This window comes from Thunnus maccoyii, chromosome 21, assembly GCF_910596095.1.
Source record: "Thunnus maccoyii chromosome 21, fThuMac1.1, whole genome shotgun sequence".
NCBI lineage: Eukaryota > Metazoa > Chordata > Actinopteri > Scombriformes > Scombridae > Thunnus > Thunnus maccoyii.
Genome location: NC_056553.1, coordinates 19,918,766 through 19,941,344, shown reverse-complemented (window position 1 = coordinate 19,941,344; position 22,579 = coordinate 19,918,766). Strand labels below are relative to the sequence as shown.

Below are 22,579 nucleotides of genomic sequence, written 5' to 3'. Positions count from 1 at the left end.
TTTTCTTAAACACTCTTTCAAATCCCAAAACATTAAGTGCAATCACCACATCGACTTGTACTGTGAAACATGTTTCCTGCAAAAGACCACCGGTCTCTTGGAACATTTAACTTATGTTACAGTAAATAAAGTCATCAACCACTGCAGAGTTGCCACTAAAATAAAAAATTCCCTTTATCATTGCTCATGCCAAGACAGTCAAAAGTCTAAAGAGACGTGCCAGTAAGACAGAGGACACTGAAAAAGGCTTTTGTATCATTGTCAATAAAGACAAAATGCCTCAATACAACAAATTTTAAATTTTAAAATAAGAAACAACTGTAAAAATGACACTGTTTAATCTGCATAATCTGATATTTGCTGTTATATTGTCTTCCCTTCTTATTGTCACTCAGTCATGACAAAAAATAAATTTGAAGAGAACTTTCCAAGCTTGTTTCTAATATTCTGTTGCAGTTGAGGATTCAAGTCAGTGAGCCTCTATACATCGCCAACTACACAAAATAAGACCATGAAAATATTAGTCTGATTTAAAGCCAATAAATATATATTGTTTGGTCACTGAAGCTGTTACAGTTTTGCGAATTAGCCATATCACATTGTACAGTTGTGATATACAGATGACAATTACGTAAATCAAGGTACAATAAGTTAATTTTTAAAATGATAAAGTAAGAATTAACCTTTGCATTACTGATTCTATTATGTATCAGCAAAATGATTAAATTTCCTCTATCCTGTAGTGATTTAACTGTATGACATCCTTGGCCAAGATAAATATAGTAATAATAATAATAATAATAATAATTACAATAAATTAATTATATTTTTGGCAGGAATCAACCCACGAGGACATATTACACAGGCTGAAAACATGAGATTAACCTGTTTCAGATGCTCTTAGGCCACTATGAAAATGAACAGGAATATATTTATGTATTTACAAATCAATTCAGTGATTGGTAAATTTAGCACTATAACTGCTTTGTCTTTGGAAGTCACAAAACCAAACTTGTATTTATTATTACAGTAATAATTGGGGAATTCCTGTATTATTATCCAAAGTTAGGAAGATATCAATAGAAAAAAGGGACTGCGCTGTTTTTCCCTTTTCGGCTTCCATATAACATATGAGAATGCGGAAGTACAGGTGACGAGGCTTTGGGGCGTGTCGGCGTGTAAATAATAAAAACTGATGCTTCACACTGAGCCCTTTCTGTTACGGAAAGGCTCTTAATCTCTTGAGGACTGCAAACAAAGCGTCTGTAAGTAGAACTGTGTCTCTTCAGTCTGTGACAGCAGAATTTGTTCTCTTGGTTTGTAGATATTTGTTGTAACATTCAAGTTTTACAGCTATTCTTTAATCAGTTTCACCGGACAGACATTGTAGTTACAGGTGGTAATTTAGTAGTTTCTCGTCTAACCTTGTTGACTACGGTCTGATGTTAATTGTAAAGAACACTACATGTAAATGTAATATATAACTATATACTGAATATCAGAATGAATACTTGGTCAATCCAAGGGCAATATGAACCTTTTGATGTTTTTATTTTTCTACCATACTCCATTGAAAAATATGGACGTTTAATAATTTCTTGTAAAAGTGTGATGTTTTGTGAATTTATTATTATCTGTTGCTAAATTGGCATACACTCCACCACCGAGAACACAGCTAATTGCTTTATTTTCTCTAAATAACAACCAACCACGATAAGAACTGATTATATAGGTGGAGAAAAGTCAAGGTAGATGTGAATAGATTCAGTTGTGTATGGATTTAAACCTGCTTGGTGTGTTTAATGGTTGCTGAATTAAAGAGTGAGTCCCACCAGTGCTGAAATGGTCTTAAATTATGCTCTATAAGGTATTTATGTGCCCATACAATCATTAACAAACTTTTTCAATGAGTTTGTCCCAACAAGAGAGATGAGAGAGATCAGATGAAGAGATCAGAGTGATGTGAGTTTATAATGTATTGATAAATGTTCTGCCCTCCCTCTCTTTGTATCAGACACAATGGAATCAATAACCCCTCTGTCCAAGGCCAACACTGACTTCTCCATGGCTTTACTCAAAAAGCTGAGTGAGAAAAACAACACCGCGAATATCTTCTTCTCCCCGTTCAGCATCTCTTCAGCCCTGGCTATGGTGCTGCTGGGGGCCAGGGGCAACACAGCCACACAGATGTCAGAGGTACAGTATACACACACACACACCAGCTGTCTTTATGAGAAGTAACATATTAACATTGTGCACCTGATTCAGCTTATAATCTTACATTTTTTAAGGTGTTTTATAGGTTTGTCCATCTCGTGGACAAAAGGAAGCAGATTTCAGACTTTACAACGCACCTCATTACAACGCCACCACAAACTGCAGAAAGTACCATAAAGTTAAATCTAGAGCTGCAATCGATCAACTTGAAAATAATTGGCAGCTTTTTGATAAGCAATCAATCATTCAAGTAATTTTTAAAGCAAAAACGCCCAACGTTCCCCAGCTCCTGACAGTTGGTTGTGAGGATTTGCTTCTTAGTTTTATGTGAGAATAAATTAAATATCTTTGGATATTTAATTCTTCAGACTGCTGATCGAACAAAACAGGCAATTTGATGACCTTGCTTTTGCATTTAAGAAACTGTGACGGACATTTTTTGCTGTTTTCAGGTGTTTTGTTAGCCAACTGATCAATCAATCATGAAAATGCTTGGCAGATTAATCAAAAATGAAAATAATTGTTAGTTGCTGCTCTAGTGAAATCAATATGTCTCTCTAGCAACAGTTAATTATACTGTTCAAATGTTCATGTCATTTTGTTCCCTGTATATAGCCTGTGACAATGTACATATCCACACACTTTTATATACAGATACTGTATATAAAATATATAAAATATACTGTGTCTCCTGGATTTACATAAAAACATTGGGTTACATTTGACAGGAAAAAAAGGACAAACTACTGTAAGCCCTCATTCAGTATGAATCACCAGCTGCGTCTTCCAGCGTCAGCAAAATGGCAAAGATTTGTTTGTTCTGGCTCTGCCTAGGTTTTATGGGGGGCAGGTCTGTGTTGTGTTACTATGGGAACGTGATACATAATATGGAAGTGTATGGGCAATAAAGATCTAAGCAAAGCAGTCTGTACACCTTATCAGTTCCCTCCTTATGTACAGTAGGAGAATATTTTGTCTATTTGTCTGACTGAGAGTTATTTTTAAAGTTGAGCCACTGGATGGTTGCAATCCACTGTAATTAAACTTAGAACTGATTATTTCCAATTAGACAATAAATAATAATGATTATTATTATCATGTATACAGCGGTGGAAAGTAACTGAAGTAGTGTACAACCAAAATACAACTTTGAGGTACTTGTACTTTACTTGAGTATTTCCATTCGATGCTACATGATACTTCCACTCCACTACATTTCAGAGGGAAATGTACTTTTTACTCCACTAAATTTATTTGACAGCTTTAGTTACTTTTCAGATGAAGATTTTACATAAACTAAGGTATTTTAATGTTCTAACTGTTGTTTAAATTGTCACTCTTTTATTTTCTTTAAAAAATACTATTAATTTACCCAAAGTATCTAAAATTGGATCCACATTGATAAACTACAACATGAAAATGCTCTCTCATGTTTTTGTTAGTGATAGAAACAAAAAATATAATATACTATAATAATATAACAAAATCTGCATAACTAGTACTTTTACTTTTGATACTTTAAGTACATTTTACTGATAATACTTCTGTAGTTTTACTTAAGTTTTCAATTCAGGACTTTTACTTGTAATTCAGTATTTTTAGACTACAGTATTTCTACTTTTATTTAAGTAAAGTATCTGAGTACTTCATCCACCACTGCATTTATAACAGCTGTCACGGTGTAGGACCACTCCCTCTAGAGAGTAATGACCACGGACGACTGTGCTAACCACTCCACCTAGCCAAGGGTCAGCACGTCTAGTCATCCATGGTCAGGTCACTAATACTTACCAGTAATTAAAGTAGTGTAGTAGTAATTAAAACAGTTATAATCTAAAAGTATTAATAATTAATAATGTAGTAATTATTCATTTGTTCTTTTTGGAAGAAATTTGTAAAAGCCTAATTTGTGTCTCTATTCAGTGGTTTGTGAAATGAAAATTATATTTGGGGTCAGACATTGATATTAAGTTTAGACTGTCTTCAGTGAAATCACTCTTCAGTTTTGGCAGTTTGTATACTGCAATAAAGGGCATATGGGCTCTACTGATAAGCAACCTGATGAGGCAATTGGGAGGTAGTTGGAATGTAGGTGTGAGCTGACATGATGTAACACAAGAAAATTTAGTGATGTTTCTATGGATGATTGCTAAAGCAAAGCCACACCCAGATAACTCTGCGCTGGGGAAAGTGAGTATGTGGGCGAGGCATCACCTCACCGTAAATTCACTGTGTTTCTGTTGTTAGAAAATAACTTGAGTCATTTGAAAGGATTATCTTCCGGAAGACAATGGATAATGGATGGATTTAGACAGGTTTAGAGTACATAAACTTCTATTCAGTAATTGTTTGAAGACAAGGGTGTCTATCAATAGTGATACATTTTCAAAGCATTCACTGGTTGTGAGACTTTATGTTAATATGTAGTGGAATTTAATAGCAGTATTTTCTGTATTTTGTTCGCCTGATATCTATTGCAATAGCAGTAGCACTATCACCAGGCTGGTGTCATGTTATAAATGCACCGTCATACAGTGCTGTTAGTGCAGAGTTCACCCAGGAGCTGCAACTCAGCCTGTTTTGAATTAATTGTGTCTTGAGTATAAAGGTTGGGTTTGGATGGGCTGGACTATTGTAGATGAACAGTACCAGTGTTAGTGAGTGTTTTAAAGCCTAGTCCCTGATAGACTCACTATGTTACCAGGTTATCTTTCTTGTAAGTCATTCTAATTATGAGGGGCAACAAAACAGAGGTCATGGGTTGGTGAGTGGTAAAACTATGTGTGCATGCATGACTTGGTGAGTAAGATAGAGTAGATGTGTGACTGCGTATGTATGAAAGAGAGCAGAGGTGACTGTAACATCACGCGGCTTCTGTGAGAATTTTTTAGCAGCCAGTTACCAGAAGGTGCAGTTGCATAAACTGGTCTTTTATAACCTGTTCATTAGCCAACTGGCCATCATTTGTCCTACAAATACCAGAGTCTGTTGATAGGGAAATGAGTTGGTCGGCGATGACATCACCTGACTTTGTGAGAACCTGTCTTCCTGCCTGCCATCAGTCTAATGATTCAGTCCAGCTTGGAGATTTGTATCCACCTGTTCATGCAAATACGCTCAATTCCTGTGTCAGTGATCTTCTACATATCACCTACTATAACTTGTACACCAAATAAGAACATGAAAATATTTGAATGATTAAATAAGAAGTGAGCTAATAACCAGTTACGTAATTTATTCATAAACTGCAACGACAAAAGGCAAGTGAAATAATTATATACCAAATAAATAGAATGTCCATACAATAGATTTTTAGCCATTGCCATGCTAATTTTGTGTCAGACTGAATTATCTCAACAACTATTGATTAGATCGCCATGAAATTTTGACATTCATCAGTGCTAATTATCAATATGTCAAAGACTTTGGTTTATGACAAAATAATTCCTAAACTAATGACTTTCCCATCAGCCTCAGCTGTACTTTCTACTCTCTGATCAGTTGTTTGACAGTGCATCATTTTGTGATCCATCTTCCCTATCTAAGTGTAACAAACAAGCCCGGAGTAATATGACTCCATCCACACATCACTGCTTATCGCTTCCTGTACACAACCAGACTCATGTCGTCTAACTCAACAGTGAACACTACAACTTGCACCCTTAGGTCCTCTGCTTCACTGAGGCAGAGAAGCCACCGCAGGCAGAAGCGCAGCAGATGCAAATGCAGCAACAGGTCCAGTCCAAACTGCCACAGCATCTGCGGAAGGTGGTAACAGTACATGAATGACAAACTAACCGAGGGGTGTTTTACTAACAGGTGGTCTGGGCGGTGTCGTGTGGTGAGGGGATCCTAGGAAACTCTGAGATATTGGTTCCAGTTACAGTTTCACATTTATTTTCTGCTTTGTTTGCTAAATTCCAACCTGCTGCTGTCTTGACATGAATTTGAAAGAAACAGCAATGCAAGGGAGCGGCTCTACCTGCATGCTGTTTACTGAAGGTTTAGTGTGTGTCTGTCCGGCAGCTCCAAACCCCATAGTACTTCCTAATACACTGGAATGTAGTCCTGTCTTTTTTTTTTTTTTTTATGGTTCCTTTCTGATGTGCTTTTTATCTCTTATAAGCAGCTGCTGGAAACCACAGTGGATTAAGAAATAGTCCTTACTGACAAACCATGACAATGCATTAAAAATACATTGGGAAACTCCACAATATTACTCTGTTAGTGCTCTTGTTATCTAGCACCAAATTTAGCAAATTTCATCCTGACTGTTGACAGAAAATGACGGTTTATGTCTTATCAAAGAGATCATTTTATCAAAAGTCAACTTCTGCTTTTGTCCAAAAGGAAGTAAATAACAACTTGGTGGTTGGATGGTGTGTGTCTTCATGTGAGTGTTTCAGCTGGCACCTTCATGGGTCTCTTTGAAGTCGGTGTTAAAGGTTCTTCTCTACTTTTTTTTCCATGTCAGTTTTCTTGTTTTATTTTTTATTTTGCCTTTACTGTAATTTTCAGTCAAGGTTTTACATTGCCATTTATGACAAGTAATTGATTTTCAAGAAAAAGATTTAGAGCTCTTGATATCATGTTTATTTTAGGTGAGCCAGTGTACTCATCATACTCAAAACATTGCTTATAATGTCTATATTCTTATCACTTAGCAGGCAAGCTGACCACCCCTGCCAGTACATATTCAACTGTTCTAACACTGGCTCAGTGACTTTTCTTTAACACGTCTTTTCTACTTTGTCCACAGTGCCTGAAAACCCACAATATCCAGGATGATATCCACGCTAGCTTTGCCAAACTGCTGAGCGAGCTCAACAAGGCAGACGCTCCGTATGCCCTCAGTGTTGCCAACAGGCTGTACGGAGAGCAGTCCTACCAGTTTGTTGAGGTGTGTGTGTCTTTCAGCATGTGTGTATGCACCTTCATGAATAGGTTAGGTTTTGTTTACATGAAGGTGGGCTGAACTGAATGAGAGGCTCAGATAGGAATCTGTGTAAGAAAGATTGATGAATGAGGGCGTGGACAGCAGGCCAGCATACTAGCAAGTAAAACAGTGATTCTGAAAATATTATTCTGGCTGTAGTGACTTTAAATTCTGCTATCGATGTTAAACAAAGAGATTATTTTGTTTGGGTGATCAGAATCAATAAATGTGTTGTTTATGGTTCCAGGAATTCTTAACACTGACCAGGAAGCACTACAGTGCAGAGCTGGAATCTGTGGACTTCATAAACAAATCAGAGCCAGCCAGGCTCAACATCAACAACTGGGTGGAGAAGAACACACAAGGTGACGCTAACATAAACACTTATAAGTTTGTTAATAGAGTTGCATGTCCCCTTTATCCAGTGAAATTGTAATGAAGAACTGAAAAATAAATTATGAAGCATGTTGCTCCGGAAATGCAAGACTCTTTCAGGTGTGTGTTATAATAAATATGACAACTACACACAAAATAGGGCATTCGACCCTCTCATTTCTCTAACATTTCAAACTTGTGCTTCAAATTCTCTCGACTGTCGGATAGAAATGTTGTTACAGTGTGTTTCATTTGTTTTCAGTTGTGTGACATTGCTTCACGTACTGTATGTGCCAATTTTCAGGTAAAATTAAGGATTTACTGACCCAGGACGCGGTGGACAGCATGACAAGGCTCGTGCTGGTCAACGCCATCTACTTCAAAGGCAACTGGAACAAGCAGTTTCAAGAGAGTGCCACACGTGATGCCAAGTTTAATCTCAACAAGGTAACACTGCACAAAGTAAATGGATGAACACTGATCGGTAACAGTAAACTAAAGTCAGTTAGTCTGGGTTTTGGGAACTGTATTGGATGGTAGTATATACCATGAATTACAGATTCTGGCATTTGCAGGCCGTTGGCACATCGTGTATGTGCTCTGATCAGTCCACAACTCAGTAAGTCAGTGAATACGATAGTGTTAGTGCGCACACTGCAGGAATATTGAAGACAATTCATCGTTTTTTAGTCAAAGTCATCCCTAAATGAAAAAAGGGAACATTTTGAGTTGTCTGCGGGATATCAGGCTGTATTGGGGAATCAAAATTGACCAGACAGAAATCATATTTTTAGGCTGTGGACAATACTTACACCCTTTGTGAAAAGTAGTGAATATTATTTGTTATGTATTTGTCAAGACTAGAGGGAAGCGTTTCACAATTGTTTTTTAAAACATTTGAGTCACAAGATTCTACTAACTGTAAATACATCTACTCTGTGTTAATCATGGTTGCAGACAAAAATGAACTCATGATGCTTCCATTCGGTAAAGGGAGGAAGAACCTTTCTTCATATCACATGCATAAAAAAATGCATGTTGCTCAAGTGCGGACAAAGTTTGAGTCTGTAGACACACCTATATAGTGGAACCACTTGTCATCTGATCTTTGTCACTGCTCATTGACAAATGACTCACCACTGTAAGTTGAGATGTTGGATTTTCCTCAGAGTAATAAAAAGTGACTTCGTTTAGTTGTCTTTGCTCGACAAAAACGTGAAGTGATTTTTAACCAGCAGGTGATAGAAAGACAGCAAAAAAAGAAACTCAAGCAAGCATTGATAGTGTATGTTTAAGAGTATGAAAAGCAGTGTTTTCACTGCCCTCTCTGGCTGAAAGCTTCAAGTGTGTTGCAACTCTAACCACACCTAACAGTGATGTCACAGTGTACTGACCACACCCTGGAGTACACTTCTACATCACTGCAGCAAGGTGAGAGGTTAAACTGCTGGAGGTCAGCAGAGACAAGATTTAAAGTGAGTGTTAAGTTGCTCCTTATGTGTTTTAGAAATGATTAAATAATGCTTCCTCTGTTTGCTCTCGTCTTCAGAATCAGTCCAAGCCAGTGAAGATGATGTACCAGAAAACTAAATTCCCTTTGACCTACATCCCTGAGGCCAACTGCCAGGTAATCGAGCAATTGATAAGCTATTCAGACAATTGATATTTCAATTAGTGTTTCAGTCAGTCCATCAATCCACTGTTAACTGAATCGATCATTTGCTTACAAGGTTAAGGAGGGCTTTAAAAATATATTTTTTTATGAGATGTGACCTTCCACAGCTGTTTTTTTTAATCATAACTATGAAACAAACTATGAAACATTAGTTTTGTTGGTTGCATATAGTGCCATCAGCTATATTGTTCATACACAAAAAAATCAAACTGTTGCAATACCAGTATATATAATTGCTGTAATGTTTGAAACCTTTTGTTGCACAGATCCTAGAGATGCCCTACAAAGGGAAGGAGCTCAGCATGCTCATCTTTCTGCCCAACGAGATGGAGGACAGTTCAACTGGTCTGGAGAAGGTAGGACACATACACACACTTGCAGACATAAACAAACTCACATACTGACACCAACAAACTAAAAATGGATTTTGTATCCACCATAGATGGAGAAGGAGCTGACCTATGACAACTTTGTGGAATGGACTCGTCCAGACATGATGGACGAAATTGAGGTCCAGGTGGGCCTGCCACGATTCAAGATGGAGGAGAAGTACGACATGAAGGAAGTCCTGATGAGCATGGGCATGGTGGACGCCTTCACCATGAGTGACTTCTCTGGTAGGACACGCGCCTGGAACATATCAGATATATTCAGAATCATGAAACGTCCCACCTCAGAAGTGTTAGGATCATGGTGAAAGCATTACATTATAGCTGTTTAAAATGTTTCTCTTTCTCTCCTTTGCTGTCAGGCATGTCACCAGCCAACAACCTGGTATTGTCAAAAGTTATCCACAAGGCTTTTGTGGAAGTCAATGAGGAGGGAACAGAGGCTGCTGCTGCCTCTGGTGCCGTCATGATGCTGCGCTGCGCTTTGCGTCCAGCCTCCTTCATCGCAGACCACCCCTTCCTCTTCTTCATCCGGCATAACCCCTCTATGAGCATTCTCTTTGCTGGCCGATACTGCTCCCCTGAGTGAGCGCCACAATCCTTTAGAGCAGTGTTTCTAAACTGGAAGGGGTGTTACACTAAATCTGCTTTTGCAAAAGTATCACATTTTTCTAGGCCTTACTGGAAGTGTCACCACTTGAGAGTCTCCTTTAGCTAATCATGCCCTGCGCCCCCGTCCTCTATTTTCAACACCAGGATGTTTCCAGGGACCCTTTGAGTATCAACAGTGGTGTTGGATTTTCTAAACCGTGGCTTAATCATGTGTGCATCACCTCTCACGCAAGTGATTCTGTGTTAATACTGTGCCTTCCAGCACTCTACTGTATTCTTTGCACCTCATTGCTTCTTTAGGATCTGGTTTACTTTATGTCTGCAATTCATGTATGGCCCTATTTGCTGCACTCACACTCCCTACCCAACAGTGGTCCATCTATACCATTAAAGTCTAGTTTATCTTATACCTTACACCCTCTAAAGGAATTTGCCTTCATCACAATGTCTATTTATACCTTCATACCATGTGAATGTCAGGTGGCAGAAGATTTTCTGCACTTTAGCTAGAGAACATATTTTAACCATTTTATATATGCAGTTAACCAAAGAGAATAATGTGAGAAAATCACATAGTCACATAGACATGCTCTTGATGAGAATTATTATTGTGTGAAGTACAGGTATATATAGTTGTACCATATTCATATAATGAATATAGACTATAAAGAACAAGTGTGTACATGAAGGTTTGAGCTGGCTTTAAATCCAGATTATTTTTATGTATCCTAATCCTTTTACATATGCAATAAAAGTGTGTGGTTCACAAATATCGTGTGTCACATTTTTTATATTCCCATGTTACATTGTTTGCCTTTCATTGATAATTTGTCAGATCTGATATTTTATCATATCTGGTTCAGCCACTTCTGATAATATGAATACACAACAGTTAGAAGTGTTAATACTACACGGTTGAAGCCTTTCACATATTACTTTTGCTTATCGATTAATGTCTCAGTTTTATTCAAGGAAGAATAAATATATTACAGAAGCCAACACTGGTTAAACACCTGAGGCTGATCCAAGTATGAAGGTGTAATAACTTCAGTAATATGTTGACCAGTGTTGAATTATATTGTAGAAATATTTTAGAGTAGAAACAGGGGGGAAGAAGTTTGAATTTTACATAGCAGATAACAGGAAAGCAGTGTAATATATGAGTGCTTTGTATACCCTTCCACAAAATGATCACATACAAAATATTGATCTCATGGTTTGCAGAAGATAAGTAAAAAAACAAACTCTGGGCAAGTTCATACAAAGATTTTTAAACAGAAAACTGGTATTAAAAGTTTTTACAGCTTTTGAATTAGAGGAAAATCAAATCAAATCAATCAATGTACTGTTTGAAATATTTTGAAGTTTGGCTTTTTACCTGTAAATTTGCTTTTATGAATATGAAATTTAGCCAATAAAATAAAAAAAAGAATGATTTTTTTTATGTATAAGACATTAAAATGTGCCTTGTTTGTTTGTTTATATCATGTTCTCAATAAAAAAGGAAAAAGGAAATGCACTTCCAGGTGAATGCATGGAATGCCTCTGATTGGCTCTGACCCTGATATACTCACGCCGCATGACTAAATCTAACCAATCTAACCGACGAAGGCAACGAATACTAGCCAATCAGACGCAGAGTAAGGCGGGTCTTCTCAGAATTGGGAAGGACGTACTCTCGCGAGGTTACATCCATGGGTCAGTTAGTTTAAGATTAGGGTTAAAATCTCGCGAGTTTCGTAGCTCCGGCTGCTCCAATCTAACACCAATGAATGTACTTCCAGGTAGCTTCCTTGTTGTCATGTTTGAAATCTGGTTAGTCAAGTTTTCAAAAAAGACATGACAGTAACATTGCCAATTCGGCTAACATATCCCAGCTCAGAGACAGCTAATCAGCTGATTTAGCTCTAAGTGCTGCCTGATAATCTGGTTTTCCCTGCTTGGTTGTTTGATGGAGAGGCTAATATCCAAACTCACAGGGAAACATGTCCTTTTCACGGCTTCCTTCGCTATCCGGCTGGCTTTGGTCGCTTATGGAGACTACCAGGACAGGACCATGGTGGTTAAGTACACTGATATTGACTACCATGTGTTCACAGATGCTGCAAGATTCATTACGAAGGTAACAGCAGTCTCATAACTTGTGTAACTGCAGCCAGATGAAGCTTTTAGGTCCCTGAATATGTCTCCCAATGTGAGTCAACAATGGAAATTACCAGTGGTGGAAAATAAAGTACATTTGCTACACTTAAGTGATAATCATTTGCCATTTTCTGCTGCTTTATACTTCTTCTCCAGTGGGGAAATATTGTACTTTTTACTCCCCTACAGTCATTTAACATCTATAGGTTATTTTTCATATAAAGATTTTTGCATACTAAACATACTTTATAAAATATTTTTCACTGTTCTAAATTAAACTACCCATCATTGTATGAAGCAGTGAAATATGGCTCCACTTCGCCCACCTACAACATGAATGTACTGCTTACATGTCAATAAACATCAATAATAATCCAATAATATAATAATATAGCAATGACTGGAGCCAGTCTGAGTACTTTTACTTTTGATACTTTAAAGACCCCCTCAAGACATGTTTTAAGATGATTTGAATAATTATTTATGTCTGATATAGTTTTTTCACACACACACACAAAAATTCAACTAACTATTTAAAAACTACATATCCTCCTCCCTTGTTTTTGGAAAATGCAGAATCTATGAATATGCAAATATTGTTCATTTCAAAAGTTTAATCCCAATTTTTTTCCGACCTCACTGTAAAGTCCATTCTCAGTGTTTGTGCACTGGAAGCTTCAAGTTTCCACATCACATTTGTGTAAGTTGCAACTGTAGTTTTGATGTCACAAATCCTCCTCCTATGTACACGTCTTAAACTCAGATTCAAGGTGAGCACAGAGAAACTTTCCACTTTCAGCAGATGAATGTGAAATCAAACTCTGCACCAACATCATTCTGCACAGTGAAGCTCAAATATTCAGGTGAAGCAATAGTAAGCAAAACACATTTTGAGTGGAGGGGGACTTTTTTTGTTGCTAATGTTTCTGTACTTTTACAGAAATATGTTTTAAATGCAGGACTTAAGTAATTGATTGTGTTTCTGTTGGGGGTTTTGTACAATGATCTGAATATTTCTGCCACTGCTGGAAAATTTGTTTATTGTACAGGCCGTTTCTGCTGTCAAAATCTGTAACCCTATCTGGATGGGGCTGCAATGTTTGAGTCTATCTTACTACAGTTCATATTGGCTTGTAATTTTTCTTCTTCTTCTTCTTCCACTGTCTTTGGGAAGCATACGATAAGAATATTACCAATTCATACTAGAGTAATAGTTACCGTGCACTTTGTTTCGCCAAATTTTAAAACATGTATGGTATAGCATTTTTGCTAGAGGAGAGTAGAACACAGGATATAGAAAAAAACAGCTTAACCAAGTAAATCTATATGATTTTATTAATCAGAAATAAATCCCAGAATATCCACGTGCACAAACCTGATCGACAGAAACCCAAATTTAAAAAGTTGCTCATGAGAGTTGCAGTGTATGGCTTAATTTTTTGCTGGATTTCTTATTTAGTTCATTTTCATTTTGATATTACACTCATCATTTCAATGTGGGAAACCTTTGCACAGGGTGAGTCCCCGTACAACAGATCAACCTACCGCTACACCCCTCTTCTAGCCTGGCTACTCACCCCCAACATCTATCTCAGCATGGTGTTTGGCAAGATCCTCTTCGTTGTATGTGATGTGCTGTCAGGACTGCTCATCTACAGAATCCTTTGCCTGCGAGGTCTGGGCTCTGAGGTTCGTATGCAGACACTTTTCATCAAGAAATCTTTGATGAACATCAGACTTTTCAGCATTACATGTTGGTCAGGGGAGTTTAGGGGCTTAGAGGCTTTTTGGAAGTGCACAGTGCAGATTATATTGTGTTGTTTTTTTTGTGGATTTATGTTTAGACTGCACGTCGGGTTTCTTCTCTGTGGCTCCTCAACCCGCTGCCCATGGGAGTATCTAGCCGAGGGAACGCTGAGTCCATCCTGGCAGCCCTGGTGCTGGGGACGTTACTCTGTATGGAAGGTTAGAGTGTGAGTGTGTGTGTGTGTCTACACACTAGTGAATATATGCTACATAATATTTGAATACCTTTTTCCCTATAGGCCGGCGTCTGATGTGGGCAGCAATGCTCTATGGCTTGTCAGTCCATATGAAGATCTACCCCATTACATATGTCCTGCCCATTGTTCTGACCCTGCGCACACCAGAGACCAGAGCAGGGCAAGACAAACAGAAGTGGAGGAAGTTCATTGGGTTTTGTGGAAGTTTCCTCAACCGAGAGCTGTTCCTCTTTGCAAGTGTGGCCGGAGGAGTTTTCTGTATCCTCACAGCATTCTTCTATTACATGTGAGATGAACAAGGAAACGACATGCAAGCACACAGTAGTTGGTTCCCATTGTCTGAGATTGAGAGTTGACACTGTATTGCAAGTATTAAAGGATAGGTTCTCAAGTTTTCAAGTCTGTGTTAAAACAACAGTCAGGTGCCCATATTAACATTGAAACAGGTTTTTCTTGCTGTAATCATTCCTCCTGTTCAAACCAACCATTAGAAGATCCCTTCATAATGCACTTGCAATGTAAGTGATGGGGGACAAAATCCACAGTCCTCCTACTGTGCAAAAATGTATTTAAAAGTTTATCTGAACAGGAATGAACAGGAGGAATGATTACAGTGAGCAAAAATTGTTTTTCATGTTAATCTGGACACCTAAATATTGTTTTAAGACAGACCTTTAAGAATTGCAAATAGTGTTTATTAGAGTTAGTATGAGTTGCTAAAAATCAGATGCAATAAATGTTACTTTGAAGATGATTGGCTGTTATTCAGGGAACTTTTAAATCTGACGTCTCATAATGAAACTAAGTACTTCATTAGTATGGATTTTTGAGATGTATTAAAATGATGCTCTCTTTAAGTCTTCTGATGGCAAAAAAACATGGAATGAGGTTCTTGAAATATCTCATTTAAGTATTTGGGATTTCTTTAGGAATGAACATAGTAACCACATCCTCCCTTATCTGAACAAATACACTGACTTTTATTGGACATTTTAATGGAAATGTTCAAATCATGTGACTCCTCTCATGTGTCATCAGGTATGGTTGGGAGTTCCTTCACGAGACCTACTTGTACCATCTAACAAGAAGGGACATCAAACACAACTTCTCTCCTTACTTCTATATGCTCTACCTCACTGCAGGTATTCACCATCCAGCTGTGCTTCCCCACCATTGTTGCATATACAGCTACAGAGCAAAGAGTAGCAAAACGTGCTAGCTTGATCATTAATGCAGATGGAAGTATATTTGTTATGCTATGCAGCCTTCAAGGTTTTAATTCTTTTATCTTGTCTTTTGTTTGCACAGACAGCAGGTGGAGCCAGTGGCTTGGCCTGGCAGCCTTCTTGCCGCAGCTCATCCTGCTGTTGGTGGCATCATGGGCTTTTCACCGTGACCTGGCCTTCTGCTGTTTCCTGCACACCGCCATCTTTGTTTCTTTCAACAAAGTCTGCACCTCACAGGTATATAAACCATCATCGCATTGTCTTGCAGCTATTATCATCTGAAGTTTAAACTGATGTGAAGAAAAGATCAGGACAATCTCTCCCCTGACTCTTTATCACTCTCCTGTCTGATGAGCTGTAAAAACAGAGTGTGTGACAGTATTATATTATAGACGTAGCTCACACTGCTTGTTATCCTTTTCCAGTACTTCCTGTGGTACCTGTGTTTACTCCCTCTGGTCATCCCTCGCCTGAGTCTGTCACTAAAACAGGGAGTGGGACTGCTGCTCCTTTGGTTTGCTGGACAGGTAACTCAATTTATCACATCTTGAGTTATGATTAATTATGACTTCAGATATACATTTTGCTAACAAAATCTCATAACAAAATACCATTATTTATACTGTCTTGAAAATGGTGCATCATAAGTGGTAGATGCATTCCCATCACTTAGAGTGTTGTTTGGTGTCTGTCAGTGGTCTTTTAATTAAAGTTTCCTATATTCAACATATAACTGTGTACTATACCTAACTATATAACAAAATATTATCTGAAATTGTTTTGCTAAAGTTTTTGTTTTCAGTGAAATAACTAAAATGGATCTTATTATGCAGAAATATTTCTATTTTATCTCCACTATCAGGGTATTTGGTTGGGCCCGGCCTACTTCCTGGAGTTTGAAGGCAACAACACCTTCCTGCTGATCTGGCTGGCTGGATTGCTCTTCTTGATCATCAACTGCTTCATCTTGATTCAGGTCATAGCCCATTACAAACCAACACACACTCCAAAGAGGCCGAAGGTTGAGTGATACTCTAGTGATGTGAATGTGGAAGAATTTCTCACTTTGATTAAAGTTTCAGTATTAAAATTTAAAAGTTGTTCCATATTTCAAACCACTAATTTAACTGAGAAGGACGGACTCTGGATGATTGTAGAAAAATAAAGTTTGTATTTTGTTAAATCTCAGTCTTCCTGGCGCTTTACTGGTAATTACTTTCTCATGTAACCTAAATAATTTTAGCACAAAGCAGAGTCATTTTCTGACTTACAAAGCCACTGTTGTATTTTCAGTCAGTTTGAATTAAACCCATTGATTAAATGCTTGCCAAAGCAGATTTTTTCCATTTGCCCATTTGCCGCGAAGGGCAAAATATCTGCTGTAGATCAGAGATCACACAAAGTTCTCCCACATTTTTAACAACCACAGGAACTATGGGCAAAATATTTTATACAGTCTTGAGTTGGCATTGTGACCTCATCAGGATGGGAAACTTTTTCTCTCCAGAGGGATAAACAGTCAGATCGTGACCACTTATGTACCTATTGGGAGTTACTGGCTCCACACACCCTCTTCCCCTTCTTACTGCCCTGGCGGTTGCTTATAGTTTGGTATCTCACTTTCATGCTGATGCTCACATCCAACATTTAAACATCTAAACTAAATCATATATTGTTTGTGACCAGTATGAATGTAGGCTGGTCTGCACATTAATCTAAGGAATAGGGAAAGTTAGCTTGGTTTGGGAAGAAATGCTGTGTTCATTGCACTGGCAGATCAAATGCATGTGTTGATGAATCACTGTGAAGAAATGCCAGTTGACTTCAACACTCGCTGATCCAAAGAGATTCTCTTTAATGTGACTCAAGGCACTGATACCCTGGAGCAGAATATGGCATTTATAACTCAAAATGAAAGAAAATTCAGCATGTTTTTAGAATGGTTTAATTGAACACATTTATTTAAGAGGTATGATCCAACAGAAAAACAGTAATGTCAAATGTCTGTCATGGAGACATTTAAATAAGATTAATAGCTTGTGGATTTTTTTCCCCTGTTGTTGCTCATCACAGTCTGTGTCAACAAATGTCTCATCTGTGTTCTGCACGCAAATACTTCTGATGAGTAAGGGGGCAATCTGGCTTTTGGGTATATTTAACTGACACATTTTTACAGCTAGAGTTTGGTTGAAGTTATTGGTCCATTAGTCGACACAATGTAATGAAAACTAAAAACATTCCCTCGCTGTGTAAGTGGAAAACTACTCTATTAAGTATAACATATTTGGTTGCAGTGTGACACAAGTAAACACTGTGTGCTGAGCCCCCTCCTATTCTCTCTCATCACGTACAACTGCAAACCCATCTATGATTCCAACATCATAATCATAATCATCATAATCATCAAATTTGCGGACAACACCATCGTGATAGGTAGGATCACCAACAACAACAAGTCAGCCTACAGAGAAGAGGTCGAGAACCAACAGAGCTGGAGCTGGGACAACAACTTTGTTCTCAACCCAAAGAAAACAAAAGAACTGATATTGGGCTTCAGGAGACTGAAACGTAACAGCCACAATCCCATCAGCATCAATGGTGGGAAGGTGGAGGTAGTTCAGATCTTCAAATACCTTGGAGTCCACATCAGCCAGGATCTGTCATGGTCCATCAACATGACAGTGACAGCCAAGAAAGGTCTTCACAGGCTTCACTTCCTGAGGTGCCTGAAGAAAGCACAACTTCCACAACAGCTGCTGGTCAACTTCTAAAGGTGCACCATAGAGTCCATCATTACATACTACATTACAGCATGGTACTCTGGCTGCACCTCCGAGAACAGGAAGGCCCTCCAGCGCATCATCAAAATGGCTCCGAGGATTATCAGCTCACAGCTCCCAACACTGGAAGAGATCTACAGAACCTGCTGCAGCCGCAAAGCCATGAACATCTGCAGAGACCCGACCCACCCCAGCCACAGCATCTTCACCCTTCTGCTGTCTAGCAAGCACTACAGAGCCCTGTATGTTCGCACAACCAGGCTCAAGAACAGTTTTTATCCCAGTGCTGTAACACTGCTGAACACACAGCACCCACTCCCCCCCAGTGTAACTGAACTGGACCTCAGCGCCATTACACACATTTAAACACTTACACATGTTGATCATGTGCAACTGTTCGCACTGGCACTGTCTGTATTATATCTCAACCACTGTGACTGTTTATTAGTCATCTTACCTCTCCTCAAGTGCAATAATGGAATTATTTATTGACCTGTGACTGGTCCTTTATCTATTTCACCCCCCCTCTTTGACTATAATCTGTTCTGTGCAATATGTCTTCAAGTGCAATAATCTAGTCTATGTAATATTTCTCCAAACTGCCGCACTACTAGCTCCACTTGTCCCCAGTACCAGATATTTGACTTTTTTCTGTGTATATACAGTATTTTGTTCTTATCTATTTTATATTTTTTGTATCTTATCCTGTATAGTGTCTATATTTTTTAGTTTTTTATTCTTAATTAGGCATCTATAGGCTTGCTCCAAACGTCATTTCATTGTGCTTGTACAGTGACAATCAAGTATCTTATCTTGACTGAAACTAGATTTTTATCAGCTGTGTGATTACAGACCAGGACATGATATATCATCCAGATTAAATAATAATTCAATTTTTTTTTTTAACACTTTGAGCTCAGGTGGTCACATAAAGCACACAGTGATTCAACATGTAGCCAGTTCTTATGAAACACCCAGGGTTTTTCCTCTTCTTCTTTCCCAAGAGAAACCCTCTGGCAGACAAGGAGTTAAAAACCGTAGTTCTGTAGCAGTAACCTCCATTTTTCTATGTAAATTATAGCTTGAATGTTCATGCTGTGGGATGTGATGCATATAAGACTTGACTCTTCCTCAGCTGCAGTATGCAGTTGTGACCAGTAGGTAGAGGCATTCACCAGCAGACGAAGCAGATTTAACATCTGTCCTCTTGTAACCCTCACAGATTAATCAGTCAACTGGAGCATGAACACAACCAAAAACAGTTCTGGCAATGGCTCCCTAATCTCACTGTACTTGCCCCCTAATCTCACATGGAAATTATTAGAGCATTCACTTTAGTCCTGTAGGTTCTGGGCATGTTTGCTGGCCCTGCCCCATGGGATTGATTGTGGGAGTGCATCATAATAATAACTTGCAGGTATGTGAGTGTGGATGCTTGTGCTTGTGCAAGAAAATTTGAGATACACAGTTGTTAAGGTTAAAGTAATGGCAAGACATTTTTGCACTATCTGTGTCAGCACAAGAGCTTGCCTTCTTGTGTGTTGTGTACATGTGTGAGTGTGTATGCCTGTGTGTATGAGTCACGGTCAGCTGCAGCTTGCATATCTAGTTTATGAATCACCAGGTTGCACTCAGTAACCTTTCAACTGGCCAGTTGGCTAGTTGCCCCAGGGCACATACATAAACCATTTCATTTCAACACTGCATCCGACCAAATACCATCACATTCAGCAGTTTATTTTTAATGTCTTAGGACTGAAAAATGGCTATACATGTATTCTCCTTTCATCAGAGTTTTTAGAGCCGTATTCCCAACCAGGGATACATGTACTGCAGGAGTTATTTCTGCAGTTTTTAGGGAAGGGTACTTGGAATTGGATTGTGGAGTAGTTCGGCTAATTTGACAAAATAGAAATTATGATTTAATTTAAAAAAGTATATATTGAGTCAACTGTAACACCCGAACACTTCATCATGTTGTGATTGAAAGTGTGTGAAAAGTAATTAACAAGCTGAGAAGTATGAACAGTTGAGTTAAATTAATGGATAAATTGTTAAAATAGTTAGAAAAAGCAAGGAATAAATGGTTTGAATAATGTTAGTTAGCTAAAATAGATAAATGGTTCAAACTGTTTAAAACTAATGCATAAATTGTTGAAATTGTTAGCTAGTAATAATGGTTAAATGGTTGAAATAATGAGCTAAAACTAATGGATGAATGGTTGAAATAGTAAAAAGTAATGGTTAAATAGTCCAAACAGCTAGCTAAAAGTTTTGAGAAAATGGTGAAAAAGCTAAAGATGAGTGGCAAATAGCTAAATGGATAGCTGTCCAGTTTCCACCACTCCTAGTTGCTAGAGCAACTGCAAACTTGACCAAACTAACAGAAAAATTGATAGTTCACTTGTATGAAACATTTGTTGTTTCAATATCCACTTTCATATACACTCACTGGCCACTTTATTAGGCACACCTGTTCAGCTGCAAATATCTAACCAGCCAGTCACCTGGCAGCAACTCAGTGCATTAAGGAATGTAGACATGGTCAAGACGATCTGCTGAAGTTCAAACCAAGCATCAGAATGGGAAGAAAGGTGACTTAAGTAACTTTGAACATGTCATGGTTGTTTGTGCAGACAGGCTGGTTTGAGTAGTTCAGAAACTGCTGATCTACTGGGATTTTTACGCACAACCATCACCAGGGTTCACAGAGAATGGTCCAAAAAAGAGAAAATGTCCAGTGAGCGGCAGTTCTCTGGGCGAAAATGCCTTTTTGATGGCAGAGGTCCGAGGAGAATGGCTAGACTGGTTCAAGCTGATAGAAAGGCAACAGTAACTCAAATAACCACTAGTTACAACTTAGGTATGCAGAAAAGCATCTCTGAACACACAACACTTTGAACCTTGAAGCAAATGGGCTACAGCAGCAGAGGACCACACTGGGTGCCACTTCTGTCAGCTAGGAACAGGTAACTGAGGCTACAATTTGTATGGGCTCACCAAAATTGGACAATAGAAGATTGGAAAAACATTGCCTGGTCTGATGAGTTTCAACTTCTGCTGTGACATACAGATGGTAGGGCCAGAATCTGGCGTAAACAACATGAAAGCATGGATCCATCCTGCCTTATATCAATGGGTCAGGCTGGAGGTGGTTCTGTAATGGTATTTTCTTGGCACACTTTGAGCCACTTCGGACCAATTGAGCATCGTTTAAACACCACAACCTACCTGACTATTGTTGCTGACCATGTCCATCCCTTAATGACCACAGTGTACCCATCTTCTAATGGCTACTTCCAGCAGGATAACATGCCATGTCACAAAGCTCAAATCATCTCAAATTGGTTTCTTGAACATGACAATGAGTTCACTGTACTCAAATGGCCTCAACAGTAACCAGATCTCAACCCAATAGAGCACCTTTGGGACGTGGTAGAACGAGAGATTCGCATCATGGATGTGCAGCCAACAAATCTGCAGCAACTGTGTGATGCCATCATGTCATGTCATGGACCAATATCTCTGAGGAATGATTCTAGCACCTTGTTGAATCTATGCCACGAAGAATTAAGGCAGTTTGATGCAAAAGGGGACCAACCCGCTACTAGCAAGGTGTACCTAATAAAGTGGCCGATGAGTGTAATTACCATTAAATAATATACAGTTTAAAATCAAGCCAATTTAACACATTTGGAACATGACAGGTGGTGCCGTTGGAGGGTTACTGTAGTCCATCTCACAGAGCTATGGGGGTTCATCAGATCAGAAAGGTTGGAAACTACTGGTTTAGAGGCACTGACTCAACTGACGAAGGTGAGCAATAAGGCAAGGAGTTCTGTTCAGTGTTCATTAGCTAATTGTAGTCAGGAAGCAAGAAGTGGCAAGGTTGAAGGCTGGGCGGTTGATTGCGTGACTGTCTTCCATATGCTTAGTAGGGTGTGTGTTTATGTGCATGATAATGTGCACGCATATGTACATGCGTGTCTGTGACATACCCTCAAGGATTCGCCTCATTGTCATTGGGGGATATGGGAGAGGAGATGCGGACATTGTTGTGTCTATGTATGCGTTGGTGCATCTGCCTATGTGCATGTGTATTAGCGTGTGTGTGAGAAAGACACAGAGAGTGGGTGTGACCAATTAGGGCAAATGGTGTGCGGAGCAGCAAAGAGTGGGGTATGAACGGTCACGCAACCTTGCATGGTATAGGATTATAGGTCT

The 22,579-nt window shown here is 38.7% G+C and overlaps 2 protein-coding genes across 3 annotated transcripts; both read left to right on the top strand.

Annotated features, from left to right (window-relative positions):
• The first annotated feature begins 1,144 nt into the window (after positions 1-1,144).
• On the top strand, positions 1,145-10,974 carry serpinb1l3 (serpin peptidase inhibitor, clade B (ovalbumin), member 1, like 3). 2 transcript variants are annotated; one of them, XM_042400184.1, is made up of 10 exons: positions 1,145-1,265; positions 2,015-2,196; positions 5,884-5,985; positions 6,977-7,117; positions 7,401-7,518; positions 7,833-7,975; positions 9,078-9,155; positions 9,470-9,559; positions 9,646-9,820; positions 9,955-10,974. In XM_042400184.1, the coding sequence occupies exons 2-10, from the start codon at positions 2,020-2,022 to the stop codon at positions 10,179-10,181; spliced, it is 1,251 nt and encodes a 416-aa protein (XP_042256118.1). In that variant the 5' UTR covers positions 1,145-1,265; positions 2,015-2,019; the 3' UTR covers positions 10,182-10,974. The 2 variants fall into 2 exon arrangements, with proteins under 2 accessions (XP_042256118.1, XP_042256119.1); XM_042400185.1 differs by lacking the exon at positions 5,884-5,985 and having other exon boundaries at positions 1,147-1,265.
• Positions 10,975-11,932: 958 nt separating this feature from the next.
• On the top strand, positions 11,933-16,758 carry pigm (phosphatidylinositol glycan anchor biosynthesis, class M). The gene is made up of 8 exons (XM_042399413.1): positions 11,933-12,326; positions 13,862-14,035; positions 14,191-14,311; positions 14,392-14,635; positions 15,388-15,491; positions 15,658-15,812; positions 16,001-16,102; positions 16,438-16,758. Exons 1-8 carry the CDS (start codon positions 12,156-12,158, stop codon positions 16,603-16,605), a joined length of 1,239 nt encoding a protein of 412 aa, XP_042255347.1. The 5' UTR covers positions 11,933-12,155; the 3' UTR covers positions 16,606-16,758.
• Positions 16,759-22,579: the final 5,821 nt, after the last annotated feature.